Source organism: Trachemys scripta, chromosome 2 (genome assembly GCF_013100865.1).
Source record: "Trachemys scripta elegans isolate TJP31775 chromosome 2, CAS_Tse_1.0, whole genome shotgun sequence".
In the NCBI taxonomy this organism is placed as follows: Eukaryota; Metazoa; Chordata; order Testudines; family Emydidae; genus Trachemys; species Trachemys scripta.
In genome coordinates, this window is record NC_048299.1 from 40050253 (window position 1) to 40076497 (window position 26245).

The 26245-nt window shown below is 41.1% G+C and overlaps 1 protein-coding gene across 1 annotated transcript in view; it reads left to right on the forward strand.

Moving 5' to 3' along the window:
- The window catches only part of ITGA8 (integrin subunit alpha 8), a 178810-nt gene that overhangs the window by 87994 nt on the left and 64571 nt on the right, over positions 1 to 26245 (forward strand). Inside the window, exons 19-22 of the mRNA XM_034760366.1 lie at positions 14 to 81; positions 852 to 999; positions 9047 to 9139; positions 22555 to 22634. Of these exons, the coding sequence (XP_034616257.1) occupies positions 14 to 81; positions 852 to 999; positions 9047 to 9139; positions 22555 to 22634 (389 nt within the window). The remainder of the gene's footprint in view (positions 1 to 13; positions 82 to 851; positions 1000 to 9046; positions 9140 to 22554; positions 22635 to 26245) is intronic.

A 26245-nucleotide genomic window follows, 5' to 3' on the forward strand; every position in this document is an offset into this window, starting at 1 on the left:
ATGTTTTGAATAGGCTTACATTCTGGTGGATTGTGGAGAGGACAACATGTGCATTCCTGATTTGAAACTTTCAGCTACACCGTAAGTTTAAACAAAAAAATATGTGTGCTATACCTAATAGAATACAGGTGGTCATTAAAACAGCTCAGAAGAAAATATAGACACTTCTAACTGCCTTAACTACTAGATGAAATGTGAAACTCAGGTCAGTTGCTGGCTATAACAATGCCTTCTTACTGATGCCAAGTACCAGGTTTGTTGGTGAATAAAATATTAGTCTGAAAAATTTTGCCCCGCTCTAGTCTCAGTGGATCTCAGGAGATGTGCTGGTTTTGGGGGCTGAAATCCTTTCTCAGTCCATGGGGAAAAAGAGGCAGAGAGGGGAGCTGAAATCCCACTATACTTTTCTCCACTCCAAGGGAGCAGTGCAACGGGGACCCTCATGAAGTTTAGTCTCCTACATCAGCTATTCCTGTGTAGGTAGGTGCAATCAGGGCTTTGGAATTTAATACAACTTGCTTTCCATTTCTGTTGTAACTCACTTTGACTGTCCACAGTGGCACATGTATTTGCCCTGACCCCTTCCTCACTGTTCTAGAGTACACTCCCTTTTTCACAATTTGCAAACCTGCTGTGGAGTTTCTCCGTGGGATTATTTTTGTGTTGGAAATTCTATGTCAAGTAGCTGGTTGTGCATAGAACTTGAAGGCAGATATTTTAGAAAATTGCTACATTTTTGAGTATAGATGCTAGGAGAGCAAATGGATCATACAGGTTGATTAATTGTGCATGTTTATAATCCAATTAAATATGTATTTTCAAAGTTCATGATCAGATGTATGTTTTTATAGAGATAAATATCAACTAATCATTGGAGAAGAAAATTGTGTCATGCTCATAATAAACCCACGGAATGATGGGGAAGGAGCCTATGAAGCTGAGCTTCATATAAAGATCCCACCTGAAGCAGATTACACAGGTGTTGAACGAAACCACAAGGTAATCATATTGGGGTGTTCTGTGTTTAAAGAAAAAAGACTGGCACAGAGTTAAAGCACCCTGTATATTCTAGCTAGGGTTAGATAACAGATTGGTGGCTTTAATCAAAAAAGTAGTACAAATCTTTTAAAATGTGTATTTACATTCAGATCAGTTGTTTTATTTTAGGCTATGTCTACACTTACAGTGGTGTGTATGGTCCATACACTGCACCCCTCCCAACAAGGGTATAAATAGATGGTGAGGCACTGCTAAGCACAGTTGCCAACTTTCACACAGTAAATAAGCACCCTGACTTTCACAATAAGCCAAAAATCAAGCTAATTCCATTTCAAAACAAGGCCAAAACAAGCCAGTCCCTCAAAACCCCAACGCTCTATGTGACTAGACCCCCCGGCGTGCAGTCTGGGACTGTGGTGGGGCTGCTGTGCACCCCTGACTCTCTCCCTCCCTTGCCCCTGCTTGCCCCCTTGCCCCTGCTTGCCAGGAGCTGATCAAAAAAAAGAAGCAACAAGCTACAAATCAAAAACTAGCCAACAAGCAACTCACAAGCAAAAAACAAGCCCAATTTCTGTGTTTTTTTCCCACGGGTTTGGCATGTCTGTTGCTAAGCTGAGTGGAGTAAAGACATGCCAGAACCTTAGGGTATGTACCTGTCATGGCTCTCCAAGTGCCCAAGCAGTGCCTTCCATGGCTACACTGCTAAAAACAGTGGTGTCCCACGGCCTCCCAGCACAAGGAAAGGCTCCAGAAGTGGGGAGGCAGTGGGGAAAAGCTCCAGCAGCTCCCCACTGCTGGAGCCATTCCCTGCAGCAGGGAGCTGCTGGAGCCTTGCCCCATCACAGGGAAAGTCTCCAGTAGCAGGGAGAGCTCTGGCAGGGGGAAGGCAGAGGGGAAAGGATCTGGGCACAACATGCTTTTCACTGTGGCATGTAGTTACATGTATCCTACACGTGGCTGCCAGTATAGACAAGGCTTATACATAGGCCAAGAAACATGAAATCATAGGATATGATAATGTTTAGACAGAGGCTATTTAAAGAAGCTTGTCCTTAAGCCCCACCCCAACCATTTGTTTTTTTAAACAGATCTCACTTATTCACTGCTGGACAGTAAGATTATATCCCCTCATCTGCACAGAAATCTCTTAAACTATCGCACCATCAACTTTTTTTTTCTGAATGTTTGGAATGTGACACACAGAAAGGCCCTGGGAATCAGAGGGGGAGTTAATTTCCTTGCAAGAGACAAATGTTGTTAATTGAGTTGAAAGTAATCTGCAATGTATTTCTTGATTCTTCTTCTGTCAATCTACTTTACTGATGGACTGAAAGTTGCAATAGGATAAACCCAGTTAAAAGAACTGATGATAAGGAAAGTGAAGATGTTATTGAAGATTATATTGTTAGAAATTAAAGAGAACTCCACCCCTCAAGTGCACTTAAAAATAATTTCCCTGACTCCTTGCTTCTCGGTGTATTTTTTCTTCTCCTGCTCTCTCACAGTAACTCTAGCTTTGTTGTTTGATGTACAGGAAAGAAGCTGTATTTATCATAATCTCGCTGGGTTATTTTACTCTGTTGGTCTCAAGAAGCAATAGACCATTCTTCCTGACATATGTGGCGGGGGGAGGGGATGTTGTTCCTAAACACTCTGAAGTTAATCAGAATCTTTCCATTTACTTCAATGGACTTTGGATTGGGTCCTGGAGAGGCGAGAGTCTTCTAATTAGAAATATCAGGGAAAAAATTCCCCAAAAAAACTTGAGATGAAAAATGCCCTTTTTATCAAAATGTTATCAAAATCTTTCAGGTTTTCGTTACAAAAAAAATTAACCCCTAACCCCCCAAAATGGTTTGTTTTCAACTACTGTAAAATGAATTATTTAGATCAAAAGTTTTCATTTTCTTTGATTTTTTTTTTTTGTGGGAAGTAAAATACATTTCACGACCAGCTCTGCTTCTGAATGCTGATACAGACTTAATGAGGCTATTTTAAATTTTCCATACATTTGCACTCCCATGTTCTGTGCACTAGAGCAGACTGATTAACCTTTCATTCACATCTCTTAATGTCAGCCCTTATTCAGACAGAGAGATTGCTATTTATGTTCTTTTAAAAAAAATATCAGAACATTAGTCCTAGTGTGCTCATCATTCTTAGGCAGCATTACATTATGTATAGCAGATTTAGTTTTTGTAAACTTTGCATATAGTACTGAAAGCTAACCAATGACTTCTATTGATTTTAGAACTGTAAAAAAGTATACCATTCAAAACTTTATTGTTGAGTTTAATACAAATAAAAACCTAGAAAACACAACTCAAAATGTCTGTGCAACAGAGAAATACATATTGTACTATTTGCCCATGTTATAAAATATGCATGTAGTATTTAATAAAAAATGGACTGTTCTCTATCTTCAGCTGCTTTTCTGTGCTACCACATTTTTTCAAAGCTGTTGAAGTCCTGACAAAGATGAATACACAATCTCTGTCATTTAAAAAAACAAATTGAAATGAATGGATTAAAACATGCATCCTGTAAATCCTAATGTTCCTTTACACCCTTTCCTCTACATTCTCATTGCACTCTACCTCTCTGTCATTATAGAAAGAGGAAGTTTGCCAAGAAGAGAAGTATTTACAACCATTTTTATCATCTCATTCCCAAAATGGCCTTACTTTCAGGTACATTAGGTTCATATGTTTAAAGGCTGATCCAATACAAATGCTGAAAGTATAAAAGAGTGCTTACAGTTGATCCTATTCATGAATAGAGTTTAAGTATCTTAACATGATGGATAGGCCTCTGGCTTGCCTTGCACAGGGCTAACTTTCAGCGTATTTGACTTTATCAAAACAACTTGCAGTGTGACACCCAAGATACACTGAGGTATGGAAACAAATCTCTTGGTTTGTAACCATGGGTGAAATCCTGGACCCGTTGAAGTTAATGGGGGTTTTGCTATTGGCTTCAGCAGGGTCAGGATTTCACCCTATGTCTCCATAAGTGTTTGTACCACACCCTAGCACAATGAAGCCTTGATTCTGATTGGAACTCTGTGCACTGCTGTATATAAATAATCAGAAGTTCCACAGTAATTTCAGCAAAGTTCTTTAGATTTGTGATGGCACCAGTTGCCATCATGCCATTAGCCCTCTGCACCCAAGATTCCTCAGTGGCACTTCACTATATCAAAGGCAGTGGCCCTCTCCATGTCTATAATCAGTATTGTCCCTATATAACTGGCCTTCCTGTAACAGGGTAGAGACAATATGCTCCTCAAAACCAGTCCCAATGTAACAGTGGGATATAGTTCAGTTTAGATAAAACAAGTGGACCAAATTTATCCCTTTTACTTATTTATACACACTTTGGATACAGCAAAAGAGAAAAGAAGAAAAAGGAAAACACAGAAGAGTTTTAGGTTCAAATTCTTCTCTCAGTTACTCCAGCATAAACCCAGAGCAGTGGATGTGTGATATTACTCCAATTTGCTCTATAGTTACTCTGGCTTAACTGAAAGATGTCCCTTGAATGTTACCTGTCTGATATGTCTATGGAAAGATTCTTTTGGCTGTTCTATAAACTTTAGCTACTCAAGGAAAATGATAAAGCAATAATATTACTTTACAGGGCCCACAATGGATAAACTGTTCCGACTCCGCTGCATAGGAGGCACCATTGAGTGTGCTATGTTTGTATTGTTACTGTGTTTTACCTCAGGCTCTGATTCTCCATCACCTTGTACTTTGTGTAGCCAAATCAGAATGGTAGTTCTTTGCACTGGTATACATGACTATGAAAGTGCAACCCAGCGGAGAATCAGCCCCTCATCCCCTAGCTGTAGATTGATGCTCTTCTTAATCTTTAGGAGTAAAAGTCAAAAGATACCATTTGTTTTCTTTGTTTTCACTGCATATATTGATTCTTCCTTAAGTTGCCAATTGGTTAATGAAATACAGTATGATCAACCCTATTATTAGTAGCAGTAATTTAGATTATGGTAGCATCTGGGAGCCCCAATCACCGACCGTAACCCCATTGTGCTAGGCATTGCAAACAGAACCAGTCCCTGCCCTGAAAAACTTATCTCACTGATCTTGGATGGCACAATAAGCACAGGCTCTTGCCTTTCCACTCTGCAGGAGACTGGAATCCAAATCCTCATAAAGTGATAAGTGAATGCAAATGAAGTGTTTTCCTAGCCCCTGCTAGGTGTTTGTCCACATAACAAAGACATTACACAGTTTGGCACGGCTCACTGTCTCTGCTCTGACTGGGAACAGCAGAGGCTTTGCAGTCAAAATGAGAGCCTTGGCTGCAATGTATGGAGATGTTCTCCCATGGCTTCTCACACAAATAGCCAGTGCTATTAGCACTATGCTTTTGTGGGCGGGAGAGTGACACACTTAACAAAAAAATAAAAAAGCTTTCTTGGCTCACTTGTAAAATCTTGTTAGTGAAATGGATAAAAGGTTGCTAGCTAGATGAGATATGATTTAATTGGAACTAGATTATAAACCTCTTGGCACAGAGATCAGGTCTTCTAATGTTTGAATAGCAACAATCCATCTCTGGCACTCAGTCAATTGAAAAGCATGTCCTGTCTGGGAAAATATAACATTATTTGTGAAAGACGGTTAAATAACTTTTTAAAGGGGGCAGGAGGGCATTTTTATTCAGTAGTCTGGATCCATTAACTACCCTATTACCAATTAGTAGTTCATTGCTGAGACAGCCAAAACAGTCCGTTTGTTCTTAGTGCTTAGTGTAGGCAGCTGGATTAGTTAAAGTATCCAGTCATTTTCCCGTTAAAATGTGCCCTGGGAGTACAAGTGTTAATTGGTGGGGTTTAGCTGCTGTTCAAGACTGCCAAAAAGGCCATGTGCTACTATAAAAATATAAATTGCTGCATACGGCTAGTAAAAGGGTTCTGTGGCTGAATCTACAATGTTGCTCAGTTACATGTGAAACCAATGGAACTGGCAATGCTGGATGTGGAAATCTCTCTCCTTTTTCTTGTTATCCTCCTTCTGCCACTTCTAATTTTGGTGTTCTACCTCTAACTTTGCTGTAACTACCTCTAAGAGGTGATCTCTGGGGAAAAAATGTATTACCAAAGATAATTTCACATTTTGGGCATCCTATCACAGACTGATCCTTTGCCCCATCCTTATACTGCACAAATTAGCTTTGACATTGTCTGTTACATAAATACTGTAACATCAGCCACCTACAGTCTAATTAAGGATCAGGCCACTGATTTTGCATGAATCTCTGATATTTAGTTCCAAAAGCCACTTATTTGCTTAGACTTTTTTGGCAGGAGGAAGTCACAAAGGGGTTGGTATACTTTGTGGTAGTGGATGGTACAACTTTTATATAACAACCTTAAACTATTACTAGTACTACTAGTACTGATGATTGGACATTTATGTAACATCTTAGACTAAATTTGCACAAGAGAAGGATTGAGTTGAATATGCATTTATGCACATAGATTCCCACACACATTTAACTGCAATTGTTAGCTTATCCACAGTGTGAGTGCCTATTCTTAGCTTCAAGCACCCTTGGCAAATCCTTTAAAAGCATGAAAAGATTTAACAGGTTAAATTACCTCACAGCAGAAATTAACCAACTGATAAGTTAGTAAAGGCAAATCAAAGAATACCAGCCCTTATCCCACTTCCTTTCCCCCAAAGTACTGAGCAAATAGATGGGATTTGCAACCAGATGTCTTAGTTACAGAGGTAGCTATACCTTTAACTCCTCCCTGGTCTCTGAGTGCACCTCCTTAAGGTACCAGAATTCATGCCTTCACCTGTCCTGGATTGGAATCCCATAAGTCTCCCACTCTTAGACTAGAGCTCAGGCTACAACCTTCTGTGTACTGTCCATGATTTCTCAGCAGGTACAACTGGGCTCAGAACCTGCAAGTCTTCCCTTTGGGAGCTCTAACCAGTAGTTAATACAGTGACCAGGCAGCTTTATAAAAACAAAGTGTTATTTAATAGCATAGCAAAGCATGAGAGAAAAAGGAATTTAACACCTTAGCGGTCTCTATGCATGTCTATGCTCTCTAAGGCTTACCATCCCCAGGAAGGCCCAGCTGCATCAGACCCCCTCCATAGAGCCTGTCCCTGTGTCTCTCTGTCAGCCTGTTCTTCTGTGAACATCTAATTGACAACTGCCTCCCCCATGCTCTTGATACTGACTTTAACTGTTTTAAGTCCTTTTGATCTCTCTGTTCCCAGCCTTGGCAATACAGCTGAGTAACTTTTGGGCTAAAGTGAAGAAGTATCTTCATGGCTAATAACCCAGCTATTGTTTTGTAACATCCTAACAAGTTTATCATTAGGTGTTTTAACTGGACCCTTTGTGTTGTCTTCTAACAGCCCTGTCATGTGTACAAGGTCATTATTTCCTGAGGCAGTCACATTCAGTATTCATAAATCCATTCAGATCTGCCCCTCATCCTTCACACCAGGTTTGAGTGATTCATGTAAAACTCGGGGACTTGTCCTTTATTAGATTGTGGATGGTTGAAAATGTATTAACCGGTGACCTTCATTAATCAGTATGAAGCAAAGGCCAGATGGTCTGATACTGTATCCTCCTGAGAGAGAACTCTGGGCAAAGCCAGTGAAGATGAGATGAAACATCCTGATACAAATTTAGCTTGACTCATTCTTTTTCTCTTCCGCTGCCAAAGGGATCAATGGATCCATTCCTCCCCACCCCTCCATTCTCCACACCATGTTGTTCCTAAGGTGGCCATCAAAGAGTCAGAGCTGCCATTCCTAATACAGGTACAAAGGTGCACAATATAGCAGCCCTTGGTTTGAGAGAGAAGGGGCTGTTGGCAGGGCGTTCTCCCTCGGGGGCCTGTGCCTCTAAAACCCATTCCTTGCCATTACAAGAGGCTGGAATGGTTATTAACCTCCTGGACATGCAGTAAAACTTTTTTTTTTCCCCTTCCTACAAAGGGAAGTTGGACATTCCCCAACAGTAATATTGACAGTATCAAGAGATGGTGTCATGGGCAGGGGCTTCACAGTTGCTTCATTTAGGAAATGTACAACCCTTGCCAATCTCAACTAACAATGGACTCAGCAGGTCCACACTGTCCTTCACCAGCCAGGAAGGGCATGGGTTGAACTTGCAGGCTGTGTCCTGAAGTTCTCCCAGCTCTTTCTTATATAAAGAACGACCTGTCATGTATTACCTAATCTGTGGGAACTTTAAAATTAAACAAAATTAGGTGGGTGGGGACCTACAGCAACAATTCCAGATGCATCCTAATTTTTAGAAGATCAGTGACTTCTGTTGTTACTTCTGAGTTTGTTTCTCTTATTAAAGATGCCAAAGAGGAAAACAGAAAAGACTGATCTTACTTTGGTTTGTTTCTAGTCTGTGTCTTTTAACTTCCACCATCTTACAACTGCTGCTTCCTCTGCACTTAGCACTTTGTATATAGGATTTTATACTTTGTACATAGATGATATGAGAGGCATGAGCTGCAGGGGAAGTAGAGGGGGAAACATCAGAACAAACTTTACATTGACTTCTCTATAGAAAACGTGAACATATCTTTGCTAGAGGAAGATGAGAACATGTCTTCAAAGTTATTCTTAATGCAGAACAGCACAGGCTAGACAATAGGGTGACCAGATGTCCCGATTTTATAGGGACAGTCCTGATATTTGGGTCTTTTTCTTATATAGGCTCCTATTACCCCCTGCCCCCTGTCCCGATTTTTCACACTTGCTGTCTGGTCACCCTACTAGATGATAGGGTACAGGACTGAGAGTTGGGAAGAAATTAAATGGTCTCTCTCAAAATACTGGCTAGGTTCCCATTTGTTTCTTTTTGGTGTCAGACTCCCTCCACCTGCCAACAGTAACCAATTAAGAGTCCATGTAGAGATGCACACGGGTTTGAAATCAAAAAAAATTTCATAAACAAAAGGCATCATTATCTCAACAGGATACACTTTGCTCTGACCTTTGACCTCCATATTGGTGTTCTTTTGTTACAGGCACTACGTGTATTGAGTTGTGATTACAAGATGGAAAATGAAACTAGAATGGTGGTTTGTGACCTTGGAAATCCCATGGTGGCTGGAACAAATGTAAGAGAAAACCAGATACATTTGCTGATTTTATCTAATTGAATTTTAAGGGAAGCTAATGGAAATCTACTCAATTAGCAGAATGCATCCCAATAAGCAGCAGCTAAAACAAATTTTTTTATCTGGACAGGAAATTGTTAGTGTAATAACATATAATACTATACTGCCTTAAAACTAATAATCTGATGCTTGAAAACTTTCATGATTTTCGGCCTGTTTCTGCTCTCACTTACACCAGTGTAAATTGGGACTCATTCCATTAGTATCACTGGCATTTCACCAGGGTAATGAGACTGGAATCCTGATTCATAGTGGTAGATGTGTTCATTTTCTCCTTTTAATGTGACTTCATGTAGTGGGGCACCTCCCCCACTCCAGCAGAAAAAGAGTTAAACTTAGCCCTGGGAGAAGGTTGTGGCTGAGAGTTGCTAAACTGGGTTGATTGGGGATGCGGCCGCAGCTGGGCCACGCCCCAATCAGCTGCCTATATAAAAAGGCTGTGAGCCAGAGGCCTAGGACAGTCTCTTTCCAGGCTGGAAGAGAGCAGGGCCTAGCTGCCTGCAGAAAGGGTCCTGGGAATGAAGCAGGGCTGGGGAGAAGCAGGGGCGCTCCAGGCTGGCAACTCCCCAGGCTGCAGGGCCTGGTCCAAGGCCCATAGAGGTACTAGGAGGCAGAGGAAGGCAGCAGGTCCAAAACCCCCTTGCCTATGATGAGTGGCTTTTACACTGCAGTCTGCCCCAGTGAGTGGGGACTGGATGGTGACTGGCAGTAGCCCATGACTGAGGCAAGGTGGGGATAGAGGGTTGGGGGTTCCCCTGGGTGTGGAGACCCTGAGACTGTGGGGGTATTGCCAAGGGAAGCACCCCAAAGACAAGGGGCACTGGATTCGGGGGGGGCAGCAGCAGCAGCGGGACACCAGCTTGCAGAGGGCGCTCTGTGCTGGAAAGAGCTAATTCCCAACAACCAGCAAGAGGCGCCATGCCAGCGAGTCCCGCACCTTTACACTTCAGTAAAGAATATTTTATTGTTCTATTCTGTAAGTGTAATCTTATTGGGGCCCAATTCTGATCTCACTCACACCAGTGTAATTCTTTTGGTTGAATCCCATTTACCCCAGCGCAAATGAGGTTTGACTCATAATTAGTATCATCACAAAGATCTTCTAAGGTAAAGAAATTCTACTTCTTAAAGATAAATGATGAATATCATAAATGCTATATCAACAGCGCTGGCTAACATAATGCAATGCTCTATTTTAACCATTCTACTGCTGAACAATGTGTTTGCTGTAGTCTAAGCTGTTATTTATACTGCCCTACAAGAAATACATTCTTTCTGGCATCACAGAAAATTATAATCCACATTTGTCCCCTAATCTCCCTATTTTGGGTTTCTCCTGAGCCAAAACAGAGAATTTGTCAATTGGCAGGTTGTGCTGTGTTTTTGTGAACCAGTATTTGTGAGAGAAGGTTGAGACAATCAAGTTAATTGCAGCATAAATCACCATGGCACTTTTTGGCAAGTATTCTGGCTACAGTGATTGAAGATGGGCTGAGGGAGGTGGTGTTTGGCCCTGGATTAGGTTTGGGTATCTTTGTGGCTTGGGAGCAGAAATGCTGCTCATTCAATGGGGGCATCCTCTCCTTCTGTCTCTTGACAAAACAGCTCAGGAAAAACTCCAGCAGCAGAACCTGACGGAGTTTCCTCCCACAAGAATCCTCTCCCATTTTTTACATAACTCTAAAAAGCTTGGGTTTAATTACATTTTTGATATTTAGTTAAATGGTCATAGCATTACCCCTTTGAATTATGGTTATGTGAGTATCCACATACAATCATAATTCAAAGGGGTAATGCCATGACCATTTAACTAAATATCAAAAATGTAATTAAATCCAAGCTTTTTTTAGTTACATAATAAGCCATGCTAATAAAACTGAGCAAGACAACTCCTATGTGAATGAATTGTAAACCTATAAAATAATAGCTTTTAATTGGAAATTAGCATTGCTCACATTTTAAATTGGTAGGAGCTTAGCTGGATACCCCAATATTAGTGCAGTAGCTTTACAAGGTACTTCATAATCTAAGATACCCAATATAGTGGTTAGCAACAACTAGCAAAAATTGGTATTTCTCTCCTTAAACTTTCTCTAGATGGGAATTTTCTAGGTTGCTGTCTTGACACAGTTATTCCTGCATGATATCAAGCCGATGTTTCTTCATGCATTGTTTTTATAGTAGATCCCGCTCTGTTAGATGATTTTCAAATATTCAAGATGGGCCTGTCTCTGTTCTGAGAAATTCACAGTCTAAATGCTGACAAATAAAGAGGTTAGAGGAAGAAATGTCATAGGCTGAGCTGACCTTTTAATGGGTTTGGGACTCAGCTACACTTTTGCCAGTCTTAGGCCACCATTCCAAGTGAAGCAAATGAGTCCATGGGTTTTGTGAGGGAAACATCTGGTTAGAAGCTAGGGCTGCTGGGGAAGATAGCAGCCTGAAGTTAATCAGAGAGAGGTTGGGGAGAAATATCTTAGAAGAAGGCAACTGACAACTCACTAGAGCACCCAGGCAGAAGGTCTGGGAGAGAAATATGCAAGGACCCTGTTGAGGGATGAGCCTTGGCTGAGGGACATGCAGGGAGCAGGAGCTTGCAGGGTGAGAAGCTCTGGCTATGTAAGGGTTGACAGGACTTGAACCCAGACCTGCAGGGCTCCCAGGCAATTACCATCCCCACACTGCCACCCAGTGGCAGCTGTAACCTGCACTCTGTGACCCACAATCCATAGAAGTTCAGTGCCACAGGAAGTTCTGCCTTGAATGACCTGACTGACAGTGGCCTTAGTGATCCCTGATTGGCTCCTTGTCCCTATATAAACCCACAAGATGTACCAGGAAGTGTTCAGGCAACAGTTGGATCCCCAACTAGCTGCTGTAGTAGTAGCAACTGCCTAGCTTCCCTGTTCCTGAATTCCCCTTATTGACCTTGACTCTGACATGGATTCTGACTCCTGATTGACCCCTGGAATCCCAACACGAACCCCAATACCTGGTATTGACCCTTGACCTGATTCCTGACTCTGCCTCTAGCTCTCACTCTCAGCTTGACTCTGATACTGGCTCTGACGCCTGGCTTCCTGGAACCCCAAGCTCCTGCCACTAATTCTGCCTACCATCACCCAGTATCCTGACAGGCAATGAGGACTGTGAGCCTGGAAGGAAGAGCTATATGGATCCTGAAGCCCATTTAACTGAATGGATTAACTGAGCCTGGAAAAGAGGGCTAGAAAGTTTTTGAGTTTTATGTTAATAAGCCTGACACCTAAAAGGGGAGAGTTACTGAGAAAACTTAGTATGAAGTTTTCTTAATGAGGTGAGTGGAAGGTAAACAAAAGCAGTAGATGAGCCTGAAAGCAGGCTTTGTAACCAGTCCTGCAAGAATAGGCAACTTACATATGCATCAACTGTGAGCAGTATGGCAGAAAGGGGAGGGAATTAAATGAGAACAGGGTAGGCATTGCAGATGTGCTCAGGGAGGTTGTACCATATATAGGGTGCTGTGTAGGAGATGCAGGATGAACATAAAGGGGCACCAACAATATATCAAATAAAGGACAAATCCTGTCTGTAATGTGCATGTTCCCTGCCAATGGGCGGGGACGTTCCCTGAAATAACTTGAGAAGATCTGGGTATGAAAGTGGACAATTCCATACCTACCTCCAATCAGGCTGTGGAATATCAGTAGAGCCACTCTGTTGCTATTGTTGCCCTCCACCCCACTCTGCTTTGTCTCCAAAGGCCTCATCCCTGCCTGGCCCCTACATGAGCCTTACCCCAAAGTCTACCAGCACTAGGATTCATAGACTCATAGACTTTAAGGTCAGAAGGGACCATTATGATCATCTGGTCTGACCCCCTGCATGCTGCAGGCCATAAAACCGTCCCTACCCCTTCCCTGGACTCTGCTGTTGAAGTCCCCAATCCTGTTTTAGGTGACTTCAATCGGCAGAAACCCTCCTGCTAGAGATCCCTGCCCTATGCTGCGGAGGAAGGCGAAAAACCTCCAGAGGCTCAGCCAATCTGCCCTGGAGGAAAATTCCTTCCCGACCCCAAATATGGCGATCAGTAAGACCCCGAGCATATAGGCAAGAGTCTCCAGCCTGACCCCGTCAGCCATTATACAATTTACCTACCATTTCTTGGTTTTCCTTGACTACTATGTTATACCATTAAACCATTCCCTCCATAAATTTATCTAACTTAATCTTAAAACCAGACAGGTCCGTCGCCCCCACCGTTTCCCTCGGAAGGCCGTTCCAATATTTCACCCCTCTGACGGTCAGAAACCTTCGTCTAATTTCAAGCCTGAACCTCCCCACGGCCAGTTTATATCCATTCGTTCTCGTATCCACATTAGTACTAAGCTGGAATAATTCTTCTCCCTCCCTCGTATTAATCCCTCTAATATATTTAAAGATAGCAATCATATCCCCCCTCAGCCTTCGCTTTGTCAGACTAAACAACCCAAGCTCCTCTAGTCTCTTTTCATACAACAGGTTTTCCATTCCTCTGATCATCCTAGTGGCCCTTCTCTGCACCCGTTCCAGTTTGAGTTCATCTTTTTTAAACATGGGAGACCAGAACTGCACACAGTACTCCAAATGAGGTCTCACCAGCGCCTTGTACAACGGAAGCAGGACCTCCTTATCCCTACTAGATATACCTCGCCTAATGCATCCCAAGACAGCATTGGCTTTTTTCACCGCCACGTCGCATTGTCGACTCATAGTCATCCTGCGGTCTACTAGGACCCCTAGGTCCTTCTCCTCTTCCGTTACTTCTAACCAATGCGTCCCCATCTTGTAACTAAAATTTTTATTAGTCATCCCCAAATGCATCACCTTACACTTTTTACTATTAAATTTCATCCTATTCCTGATACTCCAATTCACAAGCTCGTTCAAGTCTCCCTGCAGGATATCCCTATCCTCCTCCGAATTTACAACGCCTCCCACCTTCGTATCATCCGCAAACTTTATCAGCCCACTCCTGCAATCGGTTCCGAGGTCAGTTATAAATAGATTAAATAAAATGGGTCCCAAAACCGAACCTTGAGGCACTCCACTAGTAACCTCCCTCCAACCCGACAGTTCACCCTTTAATACGACCCGCTGCATTCTCCCCAATAACCAATTCCTTATCCACCTCTGGATTTTCATATCGATCCCCATGTTTGTCAGTTTAACCAATAATTCCTCATGGGGTACAGTATCAAACGCTTTACTGAAATCCAGGTATATTAGGTCCACCGCATTTCCCTTATCTAATAAATCCGTTACTTTCTCAAAGAAGGAGATCAGATTCGTTTGGCACGATCTGCCCTTCGTAAAACCATGTTGTAATTTATCGCAATTGCCACTAACCTCCAGGTCCTCAACTAGTTTCTCTTTCAGAATTTTCTCTAACACCTTGCACACTACAGATGTTAAACTAACAGGCCTGTAGTTACCCGGATCACTTTTTTTCCCTTTCTTGAAAATAGGAACCACATTAGCTATTCTCCAGTCTAACGGGACCACCCCCGAGTTTACAGATTCATTAAATATTATCGCTAATGGGCCTGCTATTTCCCGCGCCAATTCCTTCAATATTCTCGGATGAAGATCGTCCGGTCCTCCCGACTTAGCCCCATTAAGGCATTCAAGTTTTGTTTCTACCTCGGATACGGTAATCCCCCATCCTGAATGCCCCTCTGTAGTGATGCTAGTATCCCTAATACCTTCATTGGCCTCATTAAACACCGATGCAAAATATTCATTGAGATATTGCGCCATGCCTCGATTGTCTTTAATCTCCTCTCCGGCAATAGTCTTCAGCGGTCCCACTTCTTCTTTCTTTGCTTTCTTCCTATTTATATGGCTGTAAAACCTCTTACTATTGCTTTTAATTCCCCTCGCTAGGTCCAACTCTACACGGCCTTTGGCCTTTCTCACTCTATCTCTACATTCTCTGACTTCGCTAAGGTAAGTTTCTTTACTAATCCCTCCCCTCTTCCACTCTTTGTACGCTTTCTGTTTTTTCCTAATCGCCCCTTTGAGTCGGTCGCTCATCCAGCTCGGTCTAAATCTCCTGCTTTGTAATCTTTTTCCCTTTTTTGGAATGCAGGCCTCCGACAGCTCATGCATCTTTAACTTGAAGTAATCCCAGGCTTCTTCTGCCTTTAGATCCATTAATACGTTTGCCCAATCCACTTCCCTTACCAGTCCCCTTAATTTGTTAAAATTGGCCTTTTTAAAATTATAAACCCTAGTCTTTGACTTAATTCTGTTACTCCTCCCATGTATTTTAAACCGAATTAGCTCATGATCACTGGAGCCCAAATTGTCCCCCACTACCACTTCCTCAACGAGGTCCTCACTACTTACCAGAATCAAATCTAAAATGGCCTCCCCCCTCGTCGGTTCAGCTACCACTTGATGAAGGAATTGATCAGCAAGCACATCTAGGAACATCTGAGCCCTATTATTACTACTAGCGTTTGTGCCCCAATCTATATCTGGGAAGTTAAAGTCCCCCATAATTACACAGTTTCTATTAGTAATTACTTCTCTAAACACATTAAATAGTTCCTTATCCATATCCTGGGTCGATCCCGGCGGTCTATAGCACACTCCGAGCACTATCCCCGGAGAGGCTCTAGTAGTCCTATTACCCAGTGTGAGTATTGCCCAGACGGACTCTGTGTTATCTAATCCATCAACTATTATTTCTTTACAGCTTATTTCACTATTGACATACAATGCCACCCCCCCCCACCTTTACCTTTGTTCCTGTCTTTCCTAAACAGCGCATACCCCTCCATACCTGTGTTCCAGTCGTGACTGCCATTCCACCACGTTTCTGTTATTCCTACGATATCTGGTTTCAGCTCTTGGACCAAGAGCTCCAATTCCTCCATTTTATTACCTAGGCTTCTGGCATTGGTGTATAAACACCCTAATGTATGTCGTTTAGCCTGTCTCCCATTCGTAGCACTATAAGTTGCGGGCCTCCTTGCGTCCGTCCCCCCTGTCCTTACTATGTCCAATCTCATCTCCCCGGCTATGTCTCCTCTCATTTTACTCACCTTTTCCATACTGGAATCTGGCGTGGAGATTAACTGTGCATCTCCCAACCTTCTCCCCAATCTCCCAACCTTCTCCCCATTCAGGGAGACTCTGGACTCTCTTCAGTCTTCCCACTTGTCCCCATGCAGCATAACCAAACCAGTTCCACTGCATGCAGGGCCTTCTACAGCCCTTTCTTGGTCCCACATGATCTGACCCTAAAGCAGGAGTGTTCTCATCTGTCATCTCATAATTTGTCATTCTTACATCATAGTTGATCACTTCCCTGTTTTCCTGCAGGATGAGGTCTAAAGCTGAAATTAATGTAACATTACCAAATATTCCTAAACAAAATATTTCATTAGACTAGATAAACCTTGTGGTCCTGTCTAACCCTATGATTCCATGATTAAGGTGGAGAGGAAATTATAAACAGAAAACTTCATTTAAAACAAGAACATTACAGTTTATACATAGGGCTTCTGTTGGGGGAGGGGTGGAGTATTTCATTTTTTAGTGTTTATTTATAGCAATTTTTGAGTTTCATCTTTGTTCAAAAACCAGGGGGCTTCGAGACTCTCCTTGTATATACTGTAGTGAGTAATGCACATATATACATTACATTACCCATTATAATATGTACAACTGTAATCTCTTTGAAATGTTCCCTACTGTGCACCAGAAGGGTCTGCACAGGCCAACTGATGTGCAACATATTTAGGCATGTTAGAAATCATACTCCATAGTCTGCATTAGTGTTCTTTGTAGACAAACCCTTAGGTACATGTAAGCATTTATGGTGTTTTTCCGGTGTTTATTGGATAAACACCAACTTATTTATTGTATTGGGGTATTTCATCACTATTTATTGATTTTAAAAAAACCCTAAAATCAGAAGCCCTATTTATAAGAAAAGAACCAAGCGTTTGAAAGTCAAGGTAAATTAAGACTGTAATTTTAAAAAATCCAAACATCAACAAGTCTGGATATACCACATAAGCTTTGAATACTAACTTTAACTCTGGAACTAGTTCTCATGGGGGCCTAGTAAAGGCCAAAGGACTGGAGTTCCTGTACCAGACAGTTTCTAAGCTGTGTGATGGCAAACCAAGTTAGCACATTTCCAACAGTGAAATACCAGTCATTTCTTCAAATCACATAACTCATAAACAGCTGCTCTGATCCACCTCCAACTTTGTAAAACACTTATGCTCTGGCAAGAGATCAGTGGTTTTTAAAATATTCAGTCAGAAAGGGATTTTTTGTAGCTGTTGTGGGGGTGAGATCATAATCAAACATTCTTAAACCCTTAACTACAGAGACACAACAGTGCCTCTTCAATACCTGGAGCCCCTACAATTCTGCAGCAATTTAAGACCAACTTGTTTGGAAAGCACATTTGTGTGGCAGGGTTTAGTGACGTACCCTGTGGAATACTACTACTGCAGTAAAATTTAGAACTGTCTGCAGTGTCACATCTTCAGAATATGTTCTTAGGAGCAGGATGACAGGGTCTCTGGCTTTTGTCAAATCAATGATTTTGAAATCATTTACTATTCATAAAATGTACTTAACCTTTTCAAAACATTAAAAAACAGGAAAAACCACACAGTGTGGCCCAGAATGTTGACTATAACTTCATGCTGCCACTCCAAAGTAAATATACTTGCACTAAAGCACAGGACAAGAGGCAGAAATTGAATCTAAATATTTTTAACTGAAATGATTGTCTAGTACACTGAAAGGTATCAGATGGAGAGTCTTAAAGACTGAAGTCCTTCCCAAGTCATTACCATTTCTGATGGCTGTTCCATGGCCTCAATGAAGTTTATTCTACATACTAATGGGAGGTGTCTGCCAATAATGTTGGAGTTTTTAATGAGGTAATCTCAGCAAGAGAGGTCAAAGATTGAATGGAGATTGGAAATGAATAGGGATAAGGCACACTTAACGTGGGAAAGCGCTTTATCGTTCCCTATCTGACTGCCCAGCAACAATGAATCTATCAAAGCCATTCGCTAGAGAAGAAGTGAACAAGGCCATAACCCTCACCGAACCTGGCAAGGCTGCAGGCCCAGACAGCATCTTCCCAGAATTTCTGAAAAACGTATGGCAATATGGCCATGACTGGCTGACGCAGTTCTTTCCCATCATGCATGCCGTTGGCCAAACACCCAAGGTATGGAAACAGGGAAAGGTCATTGTCATCCCGAGACCAGAGAACGCAGCCCCACACTGGAAAAACACCAGCTGATATCATTACTATGTGTAGCGTACAAGCTCTTGGAAAGGATGTTACTCCAGACAGTTATACTACATCCCTAAAGAGGATTTAGGCCAGGACAAAGCACCTTATCAGATAAGAAGACAGAAAATATCATATTGCCTCTATATAAATCCATGGTATGCCCACATCTTGAATACTGCATGCAGATCTGACTGCCCCATCTCAAAAATATATATTGGAATTGGAAAAGGTACAGAAAAGGGGTATGGAACAAAATATTTAGGGGTATGGAACAGCTTCCATGTGAGGAGAGATTAATAAGACTGGGAACTTTCAGCTTGGAAAAAAGACAACTAAGGGGGAGGATGTGATAGAGGTCTATAAAATCATGACTAGAGTAGAGAAAGTAAATAAGGAAGTGTTATTTACTCCTTCTCATAACACAAGAAATAGGGGGCACCAAATGAAATTAACTGACAGCAGATTTAAACCAAACTAAAGGAAGTATTTCTTCACACAACGCACTGTCAACCTGTAGAACTCTGTCAGAGGATGTTGTGAAGGCCAAGACTATAACAGTTCATGGAGGATGGGTCCATCAATGGCTATTAGCCAGGATGGGCAGAGATGCAAAACCATACTCTGAAGTGTCCTTAGGCTTTGTTTGCCAGAAGCTGGGAATGGGCAATAGGGGATGGATCACTTGATGATTTCCTGTTCTGTCCATTCCCTCTGAAGAACCTGGCATTGGCCACTGTTGGAAGACAGGATACTGGGCTAGATGGACCATTGTTCTGACCCAGTATGTTTGTTCTTATGTTTTTATGTTCCACCTGAGCAGCCACCATGGAAAGAAGTGTTTGAATGTCACCTTCTGTGGCACCAAATTCAATTACGAGTATTTTCCAAAATATTTCAGGGTGGTTCTGGATAGAAGCTCCATATACCACCAACATCTGATGAAGACAGCTGCCAAGATAAATGCTAGGAACAATATAGTCCACAAACTAGTTGGGGCACAGATCCTCACACCTTGCAGACAGCCACTTTGGCCCTTGTTTTCTCAGCAGCTGAATACTGCATGCCCATATGTACAGGGGTGCGGAATTCAACTCCGACAGTCTAACTTCCTGTTCTCATGCATATCTTACAACCATCCCTCCAAAAGAGAAGCATCAACAATATGAGCATGTGATAGTGAACCCAGACTTTGCCATCTGTGAAGACCTCCAACCCCTCTGTCCCATTCGACATCCCACCATAAGTCCAGGAACACCTTGGCAGACAAAGCTCTCAAAACCTCAGGACTGTCACCAAAAGATAATGAGATTTGAGAAAATAGCAGGGTCAAGAATCAAGACCTGCTCATGGATCCTACAGACCAACCACCTGGCTTCACCATACTACATAAGATATGGATAACAGTGAACCACACCAGAACCACACACCTGCATTGCCTACTACACAAATGGAAAATGAAGGATGATTCAATATATGAACGTGGAAAAGCCATCCAAACCATGGAACACCTAGTGAACAACTGCCCTCTAAAATACTTCTCTGGAAGGACAGCCTTGATTCGTTCCATGTTACCAGAAGCCATATCGTTGATGACAAACTTGGATGTCAACCTTTAATGTTGCTTTTGAAGTTGCCACACAAAAGAAGATGATGTGCTAGTGTAGGGAAGTTTGCCTGTTTTGTTGGTACACAGAGATCTCAGTCTCCACGGTTGCCAATGTTGTACCTTTTGTATGCACTAAAATACATTTTTCAAAAATAAGATTAATGTGGGTTGTATGTAGGCAGTAAGTGAGAAGCAGTCATCTGTCTCCTAGCATAATCCTAGGTGCCATAATAATAGAATGGAGCCTTAAGAGACACCATAGGGAATCTGATCTGTTTAATGATAATATAATCCTGACAAAACTAATAAACCTCATTTGGAAAATGAAAATCATGTTAATATTGTTCCAATAAAGATAAACTTGCTGCTAGAGATCCAGCAACATACTGGCCACTCCAGTGGCCTCTGGAGATTTACCAGTGGCATATCTGAGACCTTTGCTCCATTATTGTTAGTAGAGTCAACTACTCTCAGCCATAGAAAAGACATATGACCACACAGAGGCAACATCTGCAGTTCATTAGTATTTTACGGTAGGAGTGCTATTTCAGTATTAAATAAGGGATTAAGCCCAGGCTGATAGAGGTCTAATAGATCATCAAAACTGAAGTGCATGTCTGCTCCATTAGATCAGAGGGAAACTGTATCTCTGCTTCACTGGATCTCTCTTACATTAACACTAATAAAAATTCACCATACACTGGCCATTAAATACAGTGGAAAAAATCCTGAATTTCTTACCTTGCTTTCTTACTTCACTCAGTGAAACATAGGTGCAGGAACTAGGGTGTGGGGGGTGCTGCAGCACCCCCAGGTTTTGTGCAGGGTCCCGGCTGCTGGCCCTGCACCCAGGGTCCTGGCACTGCTGGTTCCATGCCTGGGGCTCTCCTCCTGGCCCTGTGCCCTGTGCCCCAGCTGCAGGACCTTTGCCTGCGGTTCTGTTCTCAGCCCTGTGCCCAAGGTCCTGGCTGCAGGACCCGTGCCTGGGGCTCTGCTCCTGCCCCCAGCTGTGCTTCCAGACTCTGCCCCTTTACTCCTGTCCGTGTCCTCCCCCCTCCCTGAGCCACAGTTTGGTCCTGGCCACAGCTCTGGGGAGAGGGGGCTCAGACAGGGTTAAGGAGCAGGTGCAAGGTAAAAGGTTTGGGGACCACTGGCTTTCAGCACGCCCAGTGTAAAGAGTGTTCCAGCACCACTGCAGTGAAAGGTTTTGCTTCATTAAATTTAAATAATACTTTAAATGTATGTGTGTTGCAGATACATTTTTGATACTGCCACCATCATAATCATCAGAATGTAGCCATAATGACAAATTAAGTCCCTTCCATGCCTTCAGGCATCTATTCAGCATCAGCTTACTTCAGGAGTAGTTTCTGTTCATCTTAAACACTACAGACAATGACAAGAATCATCAGTGATTATGCTGTTTAAATGATTGAAAGACAAAGACCTGAACTTGCAGCAGGCTTTTATGCTAACAATATTGCCTTCCACATAGCACAAAATGAATAACTGAAGGAAAAAATTGAAACATTTCACCCTAAAAATAGTCCTCTAGATGGATTTAAACTCACCAATCCACCATTATGTGCTGCAAGTGAAGAAAGAGAGGAAAAATTAACGGCAGACTTAAAGTATCAAGACTGGCATTACTCCAAGATGGCTGGTAAAAAATGAGAAATGACCAAATAGTTACTAGAAGCATAAATGCAGGATGAAATGCATTCCTCTTGAATGCTGTTGATTCTAGGTCTGAAAAGAGAACTGTAGATTTTTTTTTTTGTGTTGGTGAAGATGCCACATGAGCAAGCAGAGAAAAGTAGGACAAAGAGGTCTCCTCCACTTGTTCAAACAAGAAAATAAAATGAAAAAAAATGAGAACTGAGAAGTTCAAACTTTGGTTGAAAATGGAGGATTGATGGCCCAGTTTCCCAACGATATCTGATGGAATTCTCAAGAAGAATTTGTTTCTAAATATGCATGTATTGCCATGCAACCAACATTTTCAGGGAGCACAAGAAGGGTTCTGATCAAAACGGTGTATGTATGATGATGCAAGGCAATAAATGTAATTTGAGGAGGATTCAGCGAGCCTTTACAGGCTGAACACTGCTGGCACAGTTTCAGTTCCAAATGAAAAACATTTCAAGTAGTCCTGCTTCTATATATTTTTAATTGACTAGGTTTTAGATTAATGGTGTCCCCTTAATAGTTATTAATGCACAATTGCACACTGCTTGTACAAATCTAAAAATCATAACTTTAAAGAGTGCTGGTTTTCCCATGATGAGTCATGTCTTTAAAATTGCCACTTCTAATAACTGACTCTTTCAGTTGTTTTGGGGGGGGGGAGTGCACACTTTAATGAGTGTCTTGATTAGGTTCACTACAAAAAGTAAGACATTTAAACCATCCTTTCAAAATGTTACTCACAAAATGTTTGTTTTTTCCTAGTTCTCCACTGGCATCCGATTTTCTGTTCAGCATTTTGAAAATGCCGATTTCAGCATCAAGTTTGAACTGCAAGTAAAAAGGTTAGATATTTTTACCAAGTTCACGATGATTTAAACTCTAAATATATATCCATATTTCAAAACTAGTGCTAAGAAGATTCATTGTAACTCTACAGTGGAAGTAATTATTTTATGGCCTTTCCTTTTGCAGATGTTTTCTAGAGGAATCTAAAATTGGTACAGACCACTCTGTTGGCTTTTAGCTAAATCAGCTACAGGAACATGTTGAGGGTTTTTCATTTGTCAAAATTCATTTCTTCTGGTTGTGGTCAGTGGTTCCATGGGGGGGTGCCAGGTTTATGGAATTTAAACTTGATATTCCCTTTCAGAATTGTTTGAAACACATAATTAGGCATGGCAGAATTCAATTATATATATTATCCAATCAAAGTGTGTAGATATATAACATTTTGATTGGATAATATTGAAGTTTGTTTGTAAGCATTTCTTCCAATTTATATTTTAAAATTTTCACAGTTGTGGGAAATTATGGGGATGTCAGACTGTAGGAGTGGTCGACAATAATTATTTAATGACAGATTATGAAATTCAAAAAGTTAAAGCTTTATAACCATTAAAACACAATTGCATATTTTGACGTGATCTTGACAAAGTAAATGTTTTAAAATCAAACTCTACTAAGTTCTCAAGCAGCATTTTTATTGCCAAACTAAATTTTGATTACTATTGATGGAAATATTTCTTCATTGGTTTGTGTTTGTGCTGAATGATAAAATCTGATCCTTCCAAGCCTAAATATAATCCAAGCTTTAGAAACACATCCTGATGGAGAATAAAAAATACTGGCTTCTCCCTTATGCCTGTCCAAGAAAATAGAAGGTCCACAATTGGAGATGGTCTGATTTTTTTTCCAATAAAATGTTTTAATTAAAAAAAGGCCTTTTTCCAATAAAATTATTATTGAAAAACTTTACTTTTCTAAATTTTTCATTTTTCATTAAATTTGTTATTGATATTTTTGTTTTTTGTAATTGAAATTTCAGCTTTCTCACTTCATTTAGATAATGTCAAAACATTCTGATAAAGTAAAACATCTAGCTTAGACTACCATTTTGATTTATTTAGGTTAGACTTACATTCATTTTTTAAATATTATATGTGTTGTTTTTAATATAAAATTCTAAACAAAATGATTCAGTGCTCCCAAATAAAACAAGTCGTAATTTTTGATTTGTAGAAAATTGAGATTTCAGATTTTTGTTCCAATTTGGAATGAGAATTTTTCAGAACTTTAGAATTTCCCATGTAACAGAAATTCCAGTCTCCGACCAGCTCTCTCAATAACCATTTTGATAAGAGTTATGAGAAAAGTTACAATTTTAAAAAATTGGCAAAAAAAGAAAACAAGGTCTAACCTGAACCATATGAAATTGGGGGGGGGGGGAGGAAGAGGGGAGAGAAGTCAGAGTTTTTCTACTAGCTGTAGCCACAATGTGGCTGAACTGCTAATAGATGTCCCTGTGCTGGGCAGTGCTTCAGGCCACAACATGCCATCCCATCCTTCCCTGCCCCCCAATATGGAAATAGAGTTGATTAGGAGCAGTGGCAGAAGCACATACAGTACAGTTTTTCAAAGGCTGGCAGATCTCCTACTGCATCTGTGCTTATCAAATCACCAGCCAGAGTTCCCCCTGAGATGTTTTCGTGTCCTACTCTCATTGACTTAATTGCCACACTCTGGCCTTTAATGAGTGTCTTGATCACGTGCACTACAATAAATAACACAGATATTTAAAATGTTTAAATCATCATTTCAAAATGTTCCTCACAGCAGGAAGGACACACAGATAAACACCTAAACAGGGAGAAGGCAGAAAGGAACATGCAGAGCTTGCTTTTCTCCAGAGAACACAGAAGGGTGTTTCATGCTCCAGCCCTCCCTCAGTGGTCCTTCCTGGGGACAGGGGCAGTTTTAACATGAGGGTGATGCTTCCTGGTTGCCCCACTGATAGAGAATGCCCAAGAAATGTGCTAGATCAGTGCATCACCTGACCACCTTGGTCATAGTCCTATTCATTCAGCACCTCATACAATTAGTTGCACTAGTTGGCTATAAGCTGCATAGGAAAGGAGGCATCATGGGCATATGCCCCATTATAACATTCATCCCTTCCACCCATCAGACTTTGCTTCAATAGGGCACTGAACTCTGCATTATGCTGGCCGAGAGCAGGGTAGAACCCAGATGTGAATCACACTCAGGGAAGGGGAATGAAGGAAAAAGAAAGGTGCATGCCATGTACATACAGTGAAAGATACTCGGGAATTTGTAGAATCATTTGGTATATGAGCCAAATGGAAACTTAGTTTCAGTATATGTATCAGGTAAGAGGTGGTGGCTATATTTAAATTTAAAAATAAGATGCCTACCCATGGCTCACAGAACCCTAACATCAGTGAAAAACATGAGTTCTCATATGGGATGGGGGGTTCTGACCACCCTCCCTCTTCATATGGCTAGATAGAGGTTCTGATGCTTAAAACCTGAAAACCTCTACTCCAAACCAATCTGAATGCTTAGGGAATCCAGACAACTTATATTCCATTAACGAGTGTGATGCATTCAGTTACAGGAGAAGAAACTGTTTAGAAATATTAGGTCGGAAAGTTCTGTTTCCAAACATTTAGATTAAAATGCTGCACAGCTCCCCGCACTTTGTCTAAAAAAAATCATTATTTTATCCTCTTGCTATAGTGTAAATGCACCTTGCCATACTTAGAGACTATTTTGTGTGTTTCTTCCAGAGAAGCAGTCAAGCTTATGTGCATTCTAAATTTTAAGTAGTATTTCTACTTCCTTAATGAAAGGATAACACAATCATAAAACAACAAGGAAACAGGAAACCATAGTGAAGCAAAAGTAAATGACCTAACAGGAAAAGAAGAGTAAGCATAGAACTTGTTTGGCTTGGATATGTGTCTCAGCATGAGTAGTTTTTCCATAGGAAACCAATAATTAATTTGCTCCAAAATAATATGCAAAAAATAAATATTTCTACATACCAAATGTGTAATGGTAGTTCACTGAGAGCAGCAAGGGAAGCTTTGCTTATGGACGGGGCCAGGGAATTATTATTGTCTGTCAAATTTAGTTCCTCTTTTAATATGAATTTTGTTAGCGACAAATAGTTTCCTTAGATATCTGTACAGAGAGGTGTGCAGTGCATATCAGTACATAGAATTCTTTATTTAAAATACTAGCATAATGAGAAAATATCATGAACTTCAAAGAAAACCTATCAGTGCCCCAAATATTTGACCATAATATGATTCTGCGTAGTCTGAGCATGTGAATTCTATGGAAATTACTGCTGTTGTAGGAATTGGAGTGCATTCTATCCTAACAATTCAATGTTATAATCGCCTTTGTATTGACAAAGAAATTAAAATTTAACTTTAACTGCAGTCCCCAAGCTGCTTTCCATAGCTGCAAGGAAGTGACAGTGCAGGACTAAATCAAAAGCTAAACTGATATTTTGAAAAGGGAATACACCAGTTTACAAACAAATTAAAGTTGCCTCTAATTTAGCAATTTGGACCCAGAAGCCCTGGATCAAAACAGAATTACCCTATTACTTCTCAGTAGTTAGTCAATGAGAATTCTGGCCTGT